The sequence below is a fragment of the Schistocerca americana genome, chromosome 6 (assembly GCF_021461395.2).
Source record: "Schistocerca americana isolate TAMUIC-IGC-003095 chromosome 6, iqSchAmer2.1, whole genome shotgun sequence".
In the NCBI taxonomy this organism is placed as follows: Eukaryota; Metazoa; Arthropoda; class Insecta; order Orthoptera; family Acrididae; genus Schistocerca; species Schistocerca americana.
The window spans coordinates 15,886,229-15,906,522 of NC_060124.1; the positions used below are offsets into that span (position 1 = coordinate 15,886,229).

At 37.8% G+C, this 20,294-nt stretch overlaps 1 protein-coding gene across 1 annotated transcript in view; it reads right to left on the reverse strand.

Moving 5' to 3' along the window:
* The window catches only part of LOC124619331 (zinc transporter 6-A-like), a 108,887-nt gene that overhangs the window by 59,173 nt on the left and 29,420 nt on the right, over positions 1 to 20,294 (reverse strand). The window contains exon 3 of the mRNA XM_047145640.1: positions 16,409 to 16,451. Coding sequence (XP_047001596.1) covers positions 16,409 to 16,451 — 43 coding nt within the window. The remainder of the gene's footprint in view (positions 1 to 16,408; positions 16,452 to 20,294) is intronic.

Consider the following 20,294-nt stretch of genomic DNA (forward strand, 5'->3'; position numbering starts at 1 on the left):
TAATTATAAGTAAATTAACTTGTACATTATAAAAGTTAAATTGTTGATTTATTGTACGAGAGACTCCTCAACATTACATTAAGCTAACTTTTTGGTTCATGGTATTGTGGTGTTGTGCAATCTACCTGTAATACATTATTTAATATAGCACACTACATGAAAACTGAATCACCAAATATGTAAAGTGTGCGCGCACCCACACACACGCACATGCGCACGTACACACGCGCACACACACACAAAGTGTTTGATTTGTGACAGTATAACCCCAGTTCCCAGTATCTGTACCTCTGATTAAAAAAAAGTCAGAATTATAGATTTTGACATCTGGTACAACAGAACTTCACTCACTGTCACTACAAATGTTGTATTCACACTTTTAAAATGCTCAGAAAAATGTTAAAATAGCATTTTAAGAAGTCTAAATTTCAAAAGCAGTTCCTGGAAGGTCACAGTACGGGAACCTCTCTTTTAAAAAATCAAGCACACTATACACAAACCCTTTCACTGCTACGGACTAGCTCTTAGGATTCTGTGCTGAGGCTGCTTTCATTGTGCGTGTACTTCTCACTAAATGTGGTGCCTGTGCTGATGGATAGCATTCCGGCCGATATGAAATACCTATCATACTATTATACAAAAATTAGTAGGTGAAAAAATTTGATTTTTGCACAGTCTGATGTCTTTGCTCCATAAAAAACTGAATTTCTTTTTATTATTCATCATACTTACTATGCTGCATCAAATTAAATAAAATAGTGCATGAAATTTTAAGGAGTTCACAGAGGTAGAAATAGGTAGCATAAATTTTGCATATGGTTGATTTTAGCTTGTACACTGCAGTATATGAAACACAGGTAAGATAACAAAATTTTATTTAAGATTGATAGCAGAATGATATTTCGTACTTGAGTTATTGGGTTTTATATCCAAAAGGACGGACAGGCGCAACATTCACAGTCCCACCCATGAAGACTCACTGCCTGCTATGAAATACGAAATACTTACAAACTGTCTTTAAGAAAACTGTAAGGTGAAAAAAATTGATTTTTGCACATCTTGCAGTCTGATATCTTTGTTGACTGAATTTCTTTTCATTATATGCCACAGTTACTATGCTGCATTAAATTAAACAAAACATTGCGCGAAATTTTGAAGGCAGGAAGGGGGAGACAAGATGGGCAAAACTGTTGTATGAAGGGTGCAAGGACATAAGGTTACTTCAGATTGAAGCCATTACCTGAGATTGAGTCCAGGATGATTATGCGAGTGGAAAGTGCATTGTAAGGGTAACTCCCATCTGTGTGGTTCAGAGAAGGTGGTGGTGGAAGGAAGGATCCATATGGCTCAGGTTCCTTCCCACCCATTTGAAGTTGCCACATCACCTTCAGCGGGTGCCGCCACCCACCCCACACCCCTTTCCCTGTCTCCCTCTCCCTCCACCCACACCACCTGACACTAGCACCACAACTACCCGTCCACCTGCCACAAAAGAGCACTGACACTGTCAGTATAGCTGGCACCATGTAAGGACATAGGCATGTGTGGGAGTGTATGTGTGTTTATTTTGCTCTAGCTCGTCAAAGGATAAAATCGGAAAGCTAGCATGTTTTCTTAGTTTTATACCGGGTGATCAAAAAGTCAGCATAAATTTGAAAACTGAATAAATCACGGAATAATGTATATAGAACGGTACAAATTGACACACATGCCTGGAATGACATGGGGTTTTATTAGAACCAAAAAATACAAAAGTTCAAAAAATGTCTGACAGATGGCGCTTCATCTGATCAGAATAGCAATAATTACCATAACAAAGTAAGACAAAGCAAAGATGATGTTCTTTACAGGAAATGCTCAATATGCCCACCATCATTCCTCAACAATAGCTGTAGCCGAAGAATAATGTTGTGAACAGCACTGTAAAGCACGTCCGGAGTTATGGTGAGGCATTGGGGTCGGATGTTGTCTTTCAGCATACCTAGAGATGTCGGTCGATCACGATACACTTGCGACGTCAGGTAACCCCAAAGCCAACAATCGCACGGACTGAGGTCTGGGGACCTGGGAGGCCAAGCATGACAAAAGTGGTGGCTGAGCACACGATCATCACCAAACAACGTGCGCAAGAGATCTTTCACGCGTCTAGCAATATGGCGTGGAGCGCCATCCTGCATTTTGGTTCTAATAAAACCCCATGTCATTCCAAGCATGTGTGTCAATTTTTACCTCTCTATCTACATTATTCCGTAGTTTATTAAATTTTCAAATTTATACTGACTTTTTGATCACCCAGTATGTGCCTATCAGCAACTCAATGCTTCTGCTTTTTGGTGAGTGGGTTACTTTAATCCTAAAGCAAGTAGGATGTACGAAGAGGCCATAGACATTCAAAAGCACGAAAACAATTTCAACAGAAAAGAAGCTGTGGGCTACAGTACTAAATAAAACACAGCAGCAACACTTCTCTTTCCACGGCATATGGCAGCGTGACTCTGTGATCTTAGGCAGCAGTCTGATAACATCACGAACCAGTCATTGCATGGATGGATATGAACAGTTTGGCTTGCTGGGCTTCTTTGAGTATGTAACGCCTTTCTGAGTCATTAAAACCTCCAATGACGTCTCCAGCATTGGAAGACTAAATGTCAGGCAATGAATTATGCCTTGGACCACGGGCCTTATGTCCATAGACTATATACCACCAATAATGTAAATGCCAGCCGTGACAGCCTACATTCTATGGTTATAGCTTTTACATTTATCCATGATGGATACAACTTCTTCTTGTTAAAATCATAGTTCTGATGATGAAAGCTTGCTTCTTTAAAACATATCAATTTCATTTTAATTTTATTCATATTTCGCAAACGTTCAGTACAGTGGAGGTAGGAATTAAAAAAAACGCCTTCAGTCACAACTTTTATTTGTTTTCTTAAGTACACAATCATCAGGTGTAATTTGTCTTAATACATGCTTTATTTTTTTTCTCTTGAATAAAAAGTTGTGACTGAAGGCATTTTTTAAAATTCATACCTACAGGATATCAATTTCAGTAATTCTGCTTTATAAGTGTGTTGAGCCTATATTTTAAAATGACTATGTTTAACCATGCCCTTATCTTCACTTCCATTTCACTTCATGACAAATTTTATGAATGGGCTAATGGTGTTGTCATGGTTCTTTTTGTTGCCCTTGGTAGCTAATTTGTTTATAGAAGACATTGAGGAAATAATGTTGTATCTGTGTTTGAAACCTGCAACATTCTTGAGATATCAAAACACCACCATTGAAATGACATCCCATGGCATAGATAATGTATGTAATCAGCATGACAGACATTGTGATAAGTTTGCAAACAGCCTTAGTTACATACTATGACCCTGTCACCCCTGTAGTGGTACTTTTATCTGGCTGTTTAGGAATCAAGCAAGAACTTATGGAGACATCTGCAGAAAACAGTAAATTACACTCAGTCTGACTAGTGTGTCAGATTATTGTTCCCAAATAATGGCTTCAACATGTAACTTATTTGCATATTACTAGGAACCACCTTATTACACACGACACCTGATAATACCACAGCCTTATTATTCCACGTACTAACACACAACAGTCTATCTGAAATCGCCCATTTAGGATCAGACAGACGGAACTACATTTTTGCCACTTTTGAGTTTTTAGTATCATAAGGTACACAGAATCAAGACCTATGTTACAACCAAACAAGCGTAGCTCTATCTTATATGATTTACATTTTAGTAGTCAGTGTATCTACATTTTACAAAAAATAGTACGGATCAGACAGACGGAAGAGCTGATCTGTTTTTGTGAAACGGAACAGCTCTTACGTTTCTCTGATCCTAACAGAACTGTTAGAAGTTGCTTTTCCCGCTACTTCTCTTTAGATGCATTGACGCCGTTGCTCCATGTCAAAAATGAAAATATGGAGTCCAGAGGAACAAGGATGGTGGAAATGTGCCTGGAGAAGGAACATAATATAATGGAATCTTGTAACTGTTAGAAACTGTTTCTTAGTGTATATATTTCGGTAGTAAGTAATTATTATTATTGCTATTACTGCTGTTGTCATTATTATTATATTTATAATTATTGCTGTTACTGCTGTTGTCATTATTATTATTATTATTATTATTATTATTATTTATATTCACAGCTGAGGAAGAACGTGATGTGGAGATGCTCAGGACTTACATTGGTTCAGATACAGATGACGATCCTTTTTCCTATGAACCGGACAACACTACAGATTCCGGTGACTAGCCAAGCAATTACCAGACTCTATAGCAGTTCCAGTTAATTTTCTATTCCCTTCCTCTGAATACCTGTCATGTTATTGTTACAGACAGCAGTATGGACATGGAACGTCCCTTGTAAAGAGTGTCACAAAAACTGTCGGGGATGCAACTACTGCACAAGTAAATCATCACAATCAGGACGGGGAAACTGAAGATGACAATGCTCGTATTGAGAATAGTAACAAAACAAGAAAATGAAAAAGGGCAGTGGTTAAAGGGGAATGTAAAAGAAATCAAAGAAAATTCAATTGACAGTATGGCAGGGCATATATTTCTGCAAAGAATTCCAAAGTTCCTGAAACAAAACATTAAGCCAAAAGATTGCTCTAAATGTCAATGACAGTGCAGCAGTAAGTTTAATGAACAAGACAGACAAAATATCCATAGAGTCTCCTGGGATCTTGGATCAGTTGAGCTACGAAGGCAGTACCTAAGTAAGCTAGTGGAAGAAGAAGAGAAACAGAGTGTGAGGACAAAATCGCATAACTCACGAAGGAAGAGGACAAAGAAATTCTATCTAATATAGGGATCTGATAAGATTAAAAGTGTGTATGCAATTTTTTTCAAGACATTTGACATTTTTGAAACCTTTGTAAGGAATACTGTTTAAAAAAAAGAGAGCCACATCATGTAATTAAGAAAGAGTGAAGAGGATGTCATGAACCAGGTATAAAGAGACCACAAGAAAGTAAAGAGGCTATAAGCAAACACATTAAGGGTTTTCCTGCCCTTGTTTCTCATTAAAAGACGAAAGAATTGTACTGCAGATTATTTACCTGCCAATATGAGTATTAGGATAACGTATAAGTTATATCGGGAACAATGCTATGAAGAAGGAAAGACAGTCCAGAAATTATGACTGTATAGTGATATTCACAAAGAAACTTAATCTGAAATTCCACAGGCCACGAAAAGATACGTGTGATATATGTTTAAAGTTTTCACACATTTCGGCCAAGAAAAAGAAAGACAGATATTTTAAAATGGAACAGGAAGAGCATTTGTAAAGGAAAGAAATGACAAGGGAATTTAAGAACATTAAGAAGGAAAGCACAAGAAAAGGTGAATCTTTACTAAAGTGCGAGTCATTTACGACGGCGGCTGAGTTTAGGTTCGTTCTGCGCATCTGACATCACAAAACACAGTCAGCCAATGAACAGAGAATGGCGTTGCCAGAGCTCGACTGCAGTGCAGAGCACGAGCAAGTGTCTGCAGTTTTAGAAATGTTCAGTCATAAATAAAGTAATAGAACAAAAGCAATGTCTTGATAGCACACTTTCTTTTATAGAAAGTTTGGAAAAAGCATTCTTTATGCCAACTGCTTCATATTCTATTAATTAAGTAAACCAAACAAGCAATAAGCCTCCTAGTTCAGGCGATAGCAAGGGAAGGTGTTTGTATCATTCTCATGAACCGCTTTTTCACAATAAAGAACAGCGGTAATTGTTTATTTCCTATTGTACCTCGATAAAAAGTGAGTACTTCATAGTCATACCAACAGTGTTTGTCAGTATATTGCGTGATATCTTAGAGTCCTCAAGGAGTGCTGCTGAATGACGAGCTGCGCTAGCATGATGGTGAAGGTGTTTGACTGCTAAGCAAAAGGTTCTGAGTTCAAACCTTGTTTGGTGTTTAATATTTTCTTTATTTAAAAACAATATCGAAGTGTCTTACTTCATGAATTTTATTCGTTTGAATGTAATTTTTTGAAATTTCTAGCACTTTGTCTCTTCATTATAACCATAATAGGTTTTCGGTTTTTCTAATTTTGTCCTCCAATATTTCTTTTCACAGCAATTAAAAACAATGAAAAGGCACACATACAATATTCATGTTATCTGTTTTGTTTGTATATCCTCTCTTCCGCAGTCGCTGTTTTAATGTTCATATTCAGATATATTCTTTTGCGACAGTATTAAAAGTATTATTTAGAGCAGAATTTGAAATATATTCCTCTTCTGCGACTGTAATAAGCGTCTTATTTAGACCAGACACGTTTTTCTCTTTTGAAGCATCTTCAGTTGACAGTATTTTGTCTCCTCCATTGCCAAGTAACCTTTCCTAGTCTTGTGCTGCGGTAACGCAATATTCAACATTTGTGTCGGCTAATCAGTGCTTTAGCAAATAAATGCTGTTTGTGTGTGCCACACACAAAAATTATTTTTGACATAGCTCAGAGCACTTCACTGATACACAGTATATTCAAGTCCTAATGTTTTTGTAAATCCACAGTTCTGTTTAATGTATTTTGTCTACTTCCTTTTGATTTACTGAAGTGCTTTAAAATAAACCCAAACGCGCCCGGTGTCAATAAAACTTTTATTACAGTCACGAAAGACGGAATATTTCTCAATATTACATATGATACCTATCTGGTACTTAAATTAAATGCGGTATTGTTATACAGTAAATTTTATATGAAATTTAGGTATCTTGTCCACATTTCATTCTCAACATTGTGGCACCTAAAATCCACCATACGGAAAGTATACGCTATGGACTTTTACCTCTGCAAACTCTTCAAAATTTCGTGCCACTACATTTAATGCTGCACAATAACTGCGTAGAACATCGAGACAAAATTAAGCCATTTATGGGGGGAAGGTATCAGTCTAGAAAATGTGTAAAAATGAAATTTTTTGGCCAAATAGTTTTTGTGAAATCGAATGATAAGAGTGTCAAAGCAGTCGGAACACCATGTGTCTGCACAGGTGAGCAGTACAGTGATGACAAAATCGCGCACAGCGCAGAATGCGGGGTGCAAGTCTCTGTAGCAGTGAAAGGGTTAATGCAGCCATGGTGGCTTTACTTCATAAACTGCGCGCTCCTCCCTAAACGTAAGTTTGTGAACTATACTACACTATTGCGCTGCTTCTCTTGGCGCGTGCGTAGTTTGCAACTGTCAACACAGCAATCTCCGCGTCTGGGCGGGCATGCGCGAGCTGCCAAGATAAAAGAATTGAACTATAGCTGAATTTGACTTACAGGCTGTGCTTTACTGCCGAAAGTGAATCCAAAGGCAGTATTCCATAAAAGAAGGCTCTCTGTATACAATCTCACAGTTCTTAATGTAAGAGAAAACAAAACCAATTGCCACACATGGGACGAGACAACAGCAAAAAGACGATCCATGCAGGTGGCTTCATATCTGTGGGATTTTTTGAAAAATCATGCAATAGGAAAACTGATAACCTTATTTTCTGGTACATATGAGGGCCAGAACAGGAATGCCAACATGAGCACTTTTCTGATGCACATGGGAACCAGAACAAGAATGCCAACATCAGCATTATGTGTTTGCATGCAGCGAATACGCTGGACATTCCAACTATTGACCAATTGACTTCTTTGAACCTCGACATTCACAATTGGAAGTACAATCAGTGCATTCAAGCATCGAAAGAAAAGGTAAACATATGGATGTTTTTTATCCCATTGGCTGTTATACAATTGTAAGAAAGACCTCCAGCATATACACCATGTGACAGTCCTGTCCGTATTAAGTAAAGAAAAGAAAAAAAGATCTTATAGATTTTTGTAATAAGGGTATTACACCTCCCAGGTATCACACATTATATCAAGGACTCAATGCTGCTAACGATTTAGAAAATGAGGAAAACATGGAAGAATCACAGGAATAGACTTCATGCTTATTTTCTGTTTTTTTTTCTTGTCTCCTTTATTATTGTTGCTAGTTCATCACCTTAGCTATTTCATGCAAACCACTGATTTTGGCCCATTTAAATGTCTGTGTTGTATTATTTTTGAAACAATAATCCACAAACAGAAAAACAGGTGTGAGAGAGCACTGTGCTTCGTTAAAATGATTTTCCTATGTTTGTTATGTGAAGATTAAAAAACAAGAATATTATTTCTGTTACCTGTAAATTATTTTTTTAAGTTCAATGTTACTGCAAACAAATAATAATGACTTTTATTCTCTTGCTTGTAGCACTTATTGAATAAAACTTGACACATTCCCATAGATTATTCCATGTAATCTGTATTTATAAAGACATTATTAACACAACTGGAGTAATCTTTAATATGATAATATTGCTTAAAGCTGCATATTGTTTGTTTGATGTTCGTATGTTATACTGCAGTAGCCATTAACTTAAGGATCGGACAGACATAATTTCATAAATTATTTCATTAGTGTCCACCAAGTGACTAGAATATGTAACACCTAGTAGAAAACAACAGTCAATGAAGTATACTCTTTATTTACCACAGAAAGGTTTGTGAAAAACTATTAGAAAGTACTCAAGTTTTTTGGACAAAACCTTTAAATCAAATTATCTCATAACACTGTTTTTGGAGTTTCGTTTCTTCGATCCTAAATGAGCGAAATGGCACATTTCACAAATCTGCTGCTGCACTGAATACGACTTTATCAACAGTATCAACCATGAGTTATTAGTCAAACACAAAAAATTAGGGTACCTGTCAAACTTTATCACAATTCATGTACGTATAGCTACAGCATTTTATTCTAATGCCACAACTAATGGACATTATTTTCATGCAATTTCACACAAAACAGGGTGACAGCAAGGGATTTTGAAGTATGTAACAACTAACTGTAATTATAAGAGGCTGGGTAAACTGCAGGAAATACAGACTATCACATGAACATCTTCAATCAAACATTCACCTTTGTAGGGAACAAAAAATATTTGTCCTGAAATGTTTCAATTAAATAATTAATTGATTATTCATCATCAGCAACAGGTGAAACATTGTCAAACTTGTTTTCTCATCTGCTGCAAACTAAGATCCTCCAACATTTTGTGGAAATATTAAGAGGTTTTACAACTCTATCCATACTCAAGAAAAGTGCTTTTTGAAAATCATGCAACTTTCTACAAACATGCATGCACAGTGCTATGGGACCTTTGGTGGTATTCACAGCACAAAATACCACATACTGGAAACATCTCTTTCGAACTACCACCTTCTGAGAATAAGTGAACCTACCTTAAGTATCTCTAACTGAGAATGTAGACAATTTGAACTTATTGAGTCTAGTCATTTCCAATGTCATTTCTCACAATTCTTCTGATGTCAAAGCCATTTGAATAAAAAAACTGTATTCCCAACCTGTTCCTCCACTACAAAGACTTTCTGATTCATTCCTTCTCTACTATTCCAACTATTAATGGAGTAGCAGCATTTTCCAAGCAGAAAAGCCAATTTCATTAGTTTTCTTGCCTTTGCATTTCCCCATGTAGATTCATTGTCCCCCTCACCATACACATTACTGTTTTTCTTCCACATTAATCTTTCTTCCCCTGCAACGGAAAAATGTTTTTCAACTGTACAATTGGCCTCTCTACACAAATGCAATGGTAACTAATTATAGGTGAAGCTTTCACTTGTTTTTTCATCTACTGCAAACTAATATCCCCCAATACTGGGTGGAAATATTATGAGGTTTTACAACCCTTTCCATACTCATGAAAAGTGCTTTTTGAAAATCATGCATCTTTCTACTAATTAACAGTACTCAAACAAATATATGAGTGTTCTTTTTCTTTCATAACAAAACCTGTACGCATGTTGCTACCTTCCTATAATTGTGGGAAATCTTGCTTGCAAACTATGTGTACTTCACATTTTTCACTCAGTATGCTGTTTAACTGTTCTGGTGTATAGAAAATACTGAATCTTTTTTTAATGATACTGTTGTTTCTAATGAACTGCAGTTACTGCCCTTCATCTCAGATATAAAAGTAACAGAGGGGAAGCAGCAGGGCCCAAGACGAAAATCTGTTAGTCCTGTACAACAGCCACTGAGTCCCATTAAGTGTGCTAGGCCATTTACCAAACCAACACATTATTAACTGAAGTAGATTTATTTGTTTGAAAATAAAAAAGTAATATGGATGCTTCATTGTCCAGTGAACACTCTTCTCATAAAAGATGTGTTCCCAACTAGGTTTTCTAACAGAGGTAGAAAGAAATGCCAAATAATCCCCACCTCCTTCCATGTAACAGATAACAACTTATCACATTACCAGGAATAATTACATTAATATTGCAAATAATTTCTTTAAGTTACTGGAATCAATGCCAAAAGAAACCCTAAAAGATAGATTATTAGATTGAAAACTGTATTGTCCCTACAGTACAGTTTCTCTCATTACCTTAGATTAAATAACCTTCATGACAACACTATACAGTGGCTTGCAAGGGAAAATATGTAACTGCAGAGTGAATTCATAGAATGTTTCAAAGATTTTTTTAATGTATATAAAAATAGACGTTAAAAATACAGAACATTAATAACCCATGAACCCTGAACCATGGACCTTGCCATTGATGGGGAGGCTTGTGTGCCTCAATGATACAGATAGCCATACCGTAGTTGCAACCACAACAGAGGGGTATCTGTTGAGAGGCCAGAGGCTAGACAAACGTGTGGTTCCTGAAGAGGGGCAGTAGCCTTTTCAGTAGTTGCTGGGACAACAGTCTGGATGACTGACTGATCTGGCCTTGTAACATTGAGCAAAATGGCCTTACTGTGCTGATACTGTGAATGGCTGAAAGCAAGCGGAAACTACAGCCGTAATTTTTCCCAAGGGCATGCAGCTTTACTGTATGGTTAAATGATGATGGCGTCCTCTTGAGTAAAATATTCCGGAGGTAAAATAGTCCCCCATTTGGATCTCCATGCGGGGACTACTCAGGAGGACGTCATTATCAGGAGAAAGAAAACTGTCATTCTATGTATTGGAGTGTGGAAGATCAGATCCCTTAATCAGATAGGTAGGTCCGAAAATTAAAAAAGGGAAGTGGATAGGTTAAAGTTAGCTATAGTGGGAATTAGTGAAGTTCGCTGGCAGGAGGAACAAGACTTCTGGTCAGGTGAACACAGGGTTATAAATACAAAATCAAATAGGGGAATGCAGGAGTAGGTTTAATAATGAATAAAAAAATAGGATTGTGAGTAAGCTACTATGATCAGCAGAGTGAAAGCATTATTGTAGCCAAGATAGACACAAAGCCCACGCCTACCACAGTAGTGCAAGTTTATATGCAACTTGCTCCACAGATGACGAAGCGCTTAATGAAATGTATGATGAGACAAAAGAAATTATTCAGATAGTGAAGTGAGATGAAAATTTAATAGTTATTGCTGACTGGAATTCGACAGCAGGAAAAGGAAGAGAAGGAAAAGTAGCAGGTGAATATGGAATGGGGGTAAGGAATGAAAGAGGAAGCCACCTGATAAAATACAGAATTTTGCACAGAGCATAACTTAATCATAGCTAACACTTGGTTCAAGAATCATGAAAGAAGGTTGTGTACATGGAAGAGGCCTGGAGTCACTGGAACGTTTCTGAGATTATATAATAGCAAGACAGAGATTTAGGAACCAGGTTTTAAATTGCAAGACATTTCCAGGGGAAGATGTGGACTCTGACCACAATCTATTGGATACGAACTGTAGATTAAAACTGAAGAAACTGCAAAAATGTGGGAATTTAAGGAGATGGGACCTGGATAAAGTGACTAAACCCGAGGTTGTAGAACGTTTCAGAAAGAGCATTAGGGAACAATTGACAAGAACGGGGGAAAGAAATATAGTAGAAGAAGAATGAGTAGCTTTGAGAGATGAAATAGTGAAGGCAGCAGAGGATCAAGTCAGTAAAATGACGAGGGCTGGTAGAAATCCTTTGGTAACAGAAGAAATATTGAATTTAATTGATGAAAGGAGAAAATATAAAAATGCAATAAATGAAGCAGGCAAAAAGGAATACAAACGTCTCAAAAATGAGATTGACGGGATTTTCAAAATGGCTAGAGGACAAATGTAAGGATGTAGAGGCTTATCTCACGAGGGGTAAGATAGATACTGCCTACAGGAAAATTAAAGAGACCTTTGGAGAAAAGAGAACCACTTTTATGAATATCAAGAACTCAGATGGAAACTCAGTTCTAAGTAAAGAAGGGAAAGTACAAAGGTGGAAGGAGTATATAGAAGGTCTATACAAGGGCGATGTACTTGAGGACAATATTATGGAAATGAAAGAAGACGTAGATGAAGACAAAATGGGAAATATGATACTGCATGAAGAGTTTGTCAGAGCACTGAAAGACCTAAGTTAAAACAAGGCCCTGGGAGTAGACAACATTCCATTAGAACTAGTGACAGCCTTGGGAGAGCCAGTCCTGACAAAACTACCATACGGTGTCCAAGATGTATGAGACAGGTGAAATACCCTCAGACCTCAAGAAAAATATAATAATTCCAATACCAAAGAAAGCAGGCATTGACAGATGTGAAAATTACCAAACTATCATAGCTGCAAAATACTAACGCGAATTCTTTACAGATGAATGGAAAAACTGGTAGAAGCCGACCTCGGGGAACATCAGTTTGAATTCTGTAGAAATGTCTGAACACGTGAGGTAATACTGACCCTATGACTTATCTTAAAAGACAAATTAAGGAAAGGGAAACCTACCTTTCTAGCATTTGTAGACTTAGAGAAAGCATTTGACAATGTTGACTGGAATACTCTCTTTTAAATTCTGGAGGCGGCAGGGGTCTATTACAGGGAGCGAAAGGCTATTTACAATCTGTACAGAAACCAAATGGCAGTTATAAGAGTCGAGGGGCATGAAAGGGAAGCAGTGGTAGGGAAAGGAGTAAGATAGGGTTGTAGCCTATCCCCGATGTTATTCAATCTGTATATTGAACAAGCCGTAAAGGAAACAAAAGAAAAACTTGGAGTAGGAATTAAAATCCATGGAGAAGAACTTTGAGGTTTGCCGATGACATTATAATTCTGTCAGAGACAGCAAAGGACCTGGAAGAGCAGTTGAATGGAATGGACAGTGTCTTGAAAGAAGTTGAACATCAACAAAAGCAAAACGAGGATAGTGATGCTGAGGGAATTACATTAGGAAATGAGACACTCAAAGTAGTAGATGAGTTTTCATATTTGGGGAGGAAAATAACTGATGATGGTCAAAGTTGAGAGGATATAAAATGTAGATTGGCAATGGCAAGGAAAGCGTTTCTGAAGAAGAGAAACTTGTCAACATCGAGTATAGATTTAGGTGTCAGGAAGTCGTTTTTGAAAATATTTGTATGGAGTGTAGCTATGTATGGAAGTGAAACATGGACGATTATTATTTTGGACAAGAAGAGAATAGAAGCTTTTGAAATGTGGTGCTACAGAAGAATGCTGAAGATTAGTTGGGTAGATCATATAACTATTGAGGAGTTTTGAATAGGATTGGGGAGAAGAGAAGTTTGTGGCACAACTTGACCAGAAGAAGGGATCGGTTGATAGGACATGTTCTGAGGCATCAAGGGATCACTAATTTAGTATTGGAGGGCAGCGTCGAGGGTAAAAATGGTAGAGGGAGACCAAGAGATGAACACACAGTGCAGAATCAGAAGGATGTAGGTTGCAGTAGGTACTGGGGGATGAAGAAGCTTGCAGAGGATAAGTAGCATGAAGAGCTGCATCAAACCAGTCTCTGGACTGAAGATCATACCAACAACAACAACAACAACAACAATAATAATAATTAATAAATTATGAGATTCGCTGATCAGTCCTATCTTTCAGGAGGCAAATTGTCTAATACTGTTGACAGACATATACAAAAGTATAGCTGACACACTACCTAGTTTTTGGTACTAGAAATACCTCCATTGGGGAAGCAAGAGCAGTAGGTCAGGAAATGTTAAAAAGGAAGGTCAGATCATTTAGGCTCCAAGATGAGAGAGAAACACCTGTATTTCTCCCTATAGATGGGTCTTTCATATGCTGAGTGACCTCCATTTAATTTTTTGACCCTGCACAACCTATCCATCTCGCAGCCACAAGGAAGGAATTATTCATTCTGAAAGCTAGGTATTGTGTCTCTTTTACACATGTCTATCGGTAGTATTACACATTTTGCCTCCTGAAGGCAAGTTATGGTCAGTGAATCTGTTGTATTATATTTCTTAACTGAACTTTCCTTTGAACATTAAAAGTTCTAACTTCAAAAAATAACTATTTAGTTGTTAAGCCACAAAGTACTGAATAAGCATACATTTATATGTGAAATAGTTGCCACTCACGATGCAGTTTATTAAAATATTGCAAAGAATCCTACTTATTGTTCACTGTTTGTTAGGCCAATAAGTTTCACCTATTAAATCTCTATTACTAAATATGGACCACTTAATAAATAGAACTGTTCTACATGCAGTTAAGTGATTACTTGTGCTGTCTGCAGCTAACTGTTGCTCAATAATTCCCTCTATCTTTTTCAACACCATTTTTTGTTAGTTAATTTATGAGGTGAGTGGAGGAAGCAAGCCCTTTTCAACATATCAGCTGCTGCCTGCCGGGAGTGGAGCAGTACAAAAGGAGTAACCCCTTACACAGTGCAGCATTTATACATGTTCTGTGTCCATTGATGATGATGATGATGATGATGATGATGATGATGATATTGATGATACATGTGGTACAAGGGGTCTTTATTGCCCTTATGAAAATCATTATGAGATAAACATGGTTAAAAGAAACCCATAAACATTTCAACATGAATTCATCCCAAAATGTTTGTGTCACAGGTAATACAAATGGGTGGGTCCTCACACTGGAGCAAAAATTTGTGTGTAAAGGGAGCTATGTCTCATGTCGAGACAGGTGAGTAGGACTTCATCCTGCATGCATGATCAAGAGGAGGAAAGATATGAATGGACAGTTGGTTTTACAGCCCATAATACATTGTTTCCCATTTCAGCCCCCTGTCCTTCCATGATGCAATGATGCATGACACCCATGATACATGACCCTCATGATGCATGACTCCTATGACGCATCACCCGGTTCAATAGTGTGTTCAAAACCAGTAAGGGAATGATTCATTCTTCAATTTTGGCATATTCATAGGACACCTTGGCTGCTATGTCAGTTTGGTTGTTTCCCTTTATTCATGTGTATACATGTACCCAGCAGAATGCCACCACTTTTCCATTCTGCCGCCGCAAAAGACAAGAATCATGAATGTTCTGTATATTTTCTTTCCAGTTGAGCACATTTGTTGAAGGGCCTACAGGGCACTAAGGGAAACTGAATAGATGAGAAACATTTTCCTCTGGTCCCCTTCTCATCGGCTTTGGTGTATTGAGAAGCACGTACAACTCAGCATAGTACACAGAACACATATCTCATAGGCAGATCCTGAAGATACAATGATAGATTACTATTTAGCGTCCAAGGAATTCCCTGTTTTGATGTGTCTGTAACCACAGTCTTAAAAATCTGGTGCTCACTCAGCATATTATCAGACTAATCCCTAAACATAGCATTTGGAATTTTTTTTTCTAAAATTAGTCAAATTTCAAACAATTCTGACCCTCTTAAGAAGACAAGGTGAGAATTTACTCTAATCTTGGCCAATAACATTCACTAGGACAATTAGTGCAAAACTGCTACATAGGAGGATAAGTACGTCGATATATGCTCATGCTTGGGGTATGGAGGATATTTTGTATACTTGTTGCACCAAGAGTAGTTGCCGTCAGATGGGAAGTGGTGGCTCACCAGCATCAGTGCAAAGGCAAGGAATGGAGCTCATCCTAAAAGCCTCTGTGATCAACCCAATTCCCTTATGGTAGACAGTGTAATCACAACCAATCCTACACCTAAAAAGCAACATATTTTATCTTTAGAATCTCTTTGGGATTTCTTCATTTATAAGTGGATGCACGACTGTCAGTTGAAGGAACAGTAAAGAACATTCCAGAAATTATTGAATGTATGTATATATCTCCATCAGAAAAGAACTAGTTGCAAACAAGGCATGACTCTTATTTACCACAGAAATACATAGAGAGCCATTAAGTCCTAAGTGTGTGTGTGTGTGTGTGTGTGTGTGTGTGTGTGAGAGAGAGAGAGAGAGAGAGAGAGAGAGAGAGAGAGAGAGAGACTTTATTCAAAGGGTTTCTTTAATTTAATAGTAAGCCAATGGTAAAAGAAAATTGTGTTAACAAAGAAAGATGTATACTGACCATTAATTAAGCACTAACTATAACATTTAATGGAAACAGAAAGAAAGAAACTTACCTTAGTATATTAAATCCCATTGTGTAAGTGTAGGCCAACAAAGCTAGAAAAATAAAACAAGCAGAAATAAGAATTTACAATTGTCTAATTTTAATTCACAACAAAATTCAGCAAATGTGGCAAATATAATACTTTGTCAAAAGAAAAATTCACTTGAGAAAAGTATTTTTAAGACAAAATTCTGGCCAGTACTTATCTCTAGGAGAAAAATATTAAATACTACCAATATACACATATGAAAGTATACATATTATTCCAGCTTCTGGAACGAATAGTTTCTTCTTTGAGGAGGAGAGAGGCATACAGGGAATGGACAAAAATATGGACGCATCACAAAAACAACACATTACCATGCCTAATGCACTGTAGGAAGACTGCTGTCATCCAAAAAAGCTTCTAATCATTTCCAAGTGGATAAATACAGGTTCTGTATGGTTTTCAAGGGAACCTTATAGCATTCTTCCTGAAAAATAGTGGCACGTTCAGGCAATGATGGCAGAGGTGGATGCGACCATACACCCTTCTCTCCAAAATAGACCACAAAAGCTCAATAATATAGAGATCTGGTGACTGTGGTGGACAGGGGAGATGTGACAATACATCCTCCTGCTACAAAACTGTCCTGGATGATGTGAGGTGTGTGAACAGGGGGCCTGTCATCTTGGAACACAGAGTCATCATTGGGGAAAACACTGTACCATTGGATGGACCTGATGAGCCAAAATGGGGACATAATCCTTGGTAATAATGCACCATTACAGAGTAACCATGGAGACCATGGAACATCACAATACGGCTGAACAAATCATCAACAAACCACCACCATGTTTCACTTTTGGGATGTAAACTCGGGCAGAAGTTGGATACAATGTAAGCAAAATCATCCGATCAAATTACACTCTTCCATTGCTCCATAACCCAGGTTTAATGATTCAGTACAACATATCCCTATTACAGGCATTTACATCATTGATGTGTGGTTTTGGAATTCCAGCTTGCCCTGCGATTCCCAACTTATGGAACTCCCTTCGTGTCATTCTGTTGCTGACTGAGTTTACGTGTGCAGCATTGAGTTCTGCAGCGAATTATGCAGCATTGAGTTCTGTTGTGAATTACGCCACTGTCAAAATCTTATTTTTCGTCACAATCACTCAAAACATGTTTTAACCCACGTAGTGACTTAGCAAGTGATGTTTTACTACTTTCCCTGAGTGATCTGCCCTTCCTTTTTGACCTTCTAACATCCATATCTCTCTCTTCCTCAAAGAATGAATTATTAGTTCCAAAAGCAAGAATAGTGTTTGCACTTTTACATGTGTCTATCAGCATAACTTGACATTTTGCATCTTGCCTCAAAAAAGTTTTTAAACATAGAATTTTCATTTTTAAACAGTCAATGAAGACATCTATTGTATAACAGTAGCATCAATAAAAAATAACTCAGTGGAAAATTAAATCCAATGCTGGCTTCATTCTTATTAACAGGAATACGAAATATCAGGGCAACAGGGGCAGCAAGACAGATTACTCCTCACACTGCACATGAAATCATGAGAAAAGTAAGAGAAAGAGTTGGATGAAGGTACACAAACATAAATAATTGAACTGAAGGGAGGGGGCCAGAGTCGAGTAACAAGTAAGTGCTGACTGCAAGGGACAGGGGGGTGGGGGCAGAAAATTTGGGTAGTAACAGTGGCATGGGTAGACGTAGGATTCTTCCAATGGATTGCAGGACCAAAAGGTGTGTTTGAAAGGCAGTACTCTCACTAACCATATAATTCACAGGAGTTTGTGTTAGAAGGGAAGATTAAGACGATGTGGGTTGTGAAACAGTCACTGATGTTTTCCATGTTGTGCTCTGTAGCATGCTCCAGCATGGGAAGTTCAATCCTGTTCTTTGTTACAGTTTGGCTACGGTGTTTTACACAAGTAGACATTTAGTTAATGGCTTTGCCAATATAAAAACCATGCAGTAGCTGCAGAACTGTTGGTATATGACATGCTTGCTTTCACAGATTGTACTGCCTTTGTGGAAAAGGATGCGCTGGATGCATGCAATAGACAGTTTCATATAGGTTCACCACATGGTCATGGCCTGTGTGCAAGGAGTTGGAAGCAGGAGTGTCATGAAAATGACCCAGAATATTTTCATACGTTGGTAGTGGGCAATGACCATGACAACAATGGAAATGATTTTGGAGGAAGACATTCCTCATTTCGAGGTGTAATAAAATGTAGTTTAAGTTCAAGTGAAGGATGCTATTCAGCTGTTCCAGTTTATGGACAGTATGGGATGGGGGCGCTTTTTGGAACTGATTTAGTTACTGTGGTTGAGTATTATGAATATCAGGGATGGGAGATCTGCTTATTGACCAGATTTAAAAGAGGATGGTGTCTGTGAAAGTCTTAGAAAGGTTTATATTAAATGTGACTGTGTATCACAGCACAGACATTGTCTGCAGAAGGCAAGTCTGTACAGGAGGGGAATTTCAGCATGGAGCAGTGACAGCCCATAAAAGTAAAGTTACTGGTTACAGTTGATGAATTTGAACCAGATGAAGGTTTTTTATGGTTCCATCAGAGAGGTGAAGGTTTTGTTCATGAATGTTTCCCAGTGAACTGAACCGGGTGAAGAAATGATGGCAAGGTTGTGGAGGAATGAGGACAGCATGCCCTTGTCCCCACATGATGGTCACAAAGATAACCAGATGAGGGATTTCTGATTCTGTGCAGGTGTAAAGGAGTCCTGTAGGTGGCCCATAAACAGGTTGGTATACTCATACGCTGAGAGAGTGCCGTTGGCTGTGTGACAGACTTTTTTAAAAATATGTTCCCTTCAAAAGGACACAGTTTGTCATCTCTACATGGAATAAGGTAGTAAGTTTGGAGTTTGTACGATGCTGGGAGAGACAACAAGGTTGCAGAAGAGGGGAATGTAAGGTTGGACTGTGGGCAAATGGCTGGACTACAGTCTAATTAAAATTATTTGTCAGTTGGCACTTCATCCTGGAACTTAGCTCCTCAAACCATAGCTCTCAACATCGTATGCAAACTGTCAGTTGCTGTTAGTGCATCATTACAAAGCATCAGTGCTCTTGCAGAGTTCAGGTACTGTGGTGTACACATGTAACCCATTACTGGGTAGTATCAGTGGCCCGTTTAACTGTCATCAGTCAAAGAGAACTAAAATGTGTTTTGCCAGTGATGGAAGTCTGCTCCCTGTAATCCAAGCCTTAACTGAAGCACACACGGTGCCCGATGTAGCACTGCTGTAATACCATGTGACAAATGTAAAAAATGAATGGTTTTTATCAGAATGTAAGATGTATGTTCTTGCAGTGGAAGCACATTAACAAGGCACAATAAAATTCTTGGGACAGTTTATTTAGCCCACATTAGGAAGGTTGGTGTGCAGGATCTAGAAAAGCTTCAGTGAAATATCTTGGTGCTACTATCAAGTTTGGCAAATATGGAAATAAAGATAATGTGGAATCAGCTGATGTGTTTGTTGTACAATATTCTATATTATTTCAAACATTTTGTGCTGAAACCTATAATAAATAACTTACCTACACTTTGGAGATTGATGATTAGAGATTACATATGATGCACTTTTGTCTTACCTGTTAAGAAAGAGGCAGAGCAGGTTAATATCAAATTAAGAGGTATAATGGGCAACTACACTCATGCTCATAAATTAAGGATAATTGCAGAATGTGGTGCCACACAACGTGGCACCACACAAAACTGGCACTAATAGCATAGGCTTACAGGGAACACATACGACACAGATCTGTAAGTTGTAATGGTTCTTTATTTACATGACCATTACGGCATTCCAACCACAGTTCTCGATACCAGTAATATCGTACTACTTTTCTGCGAA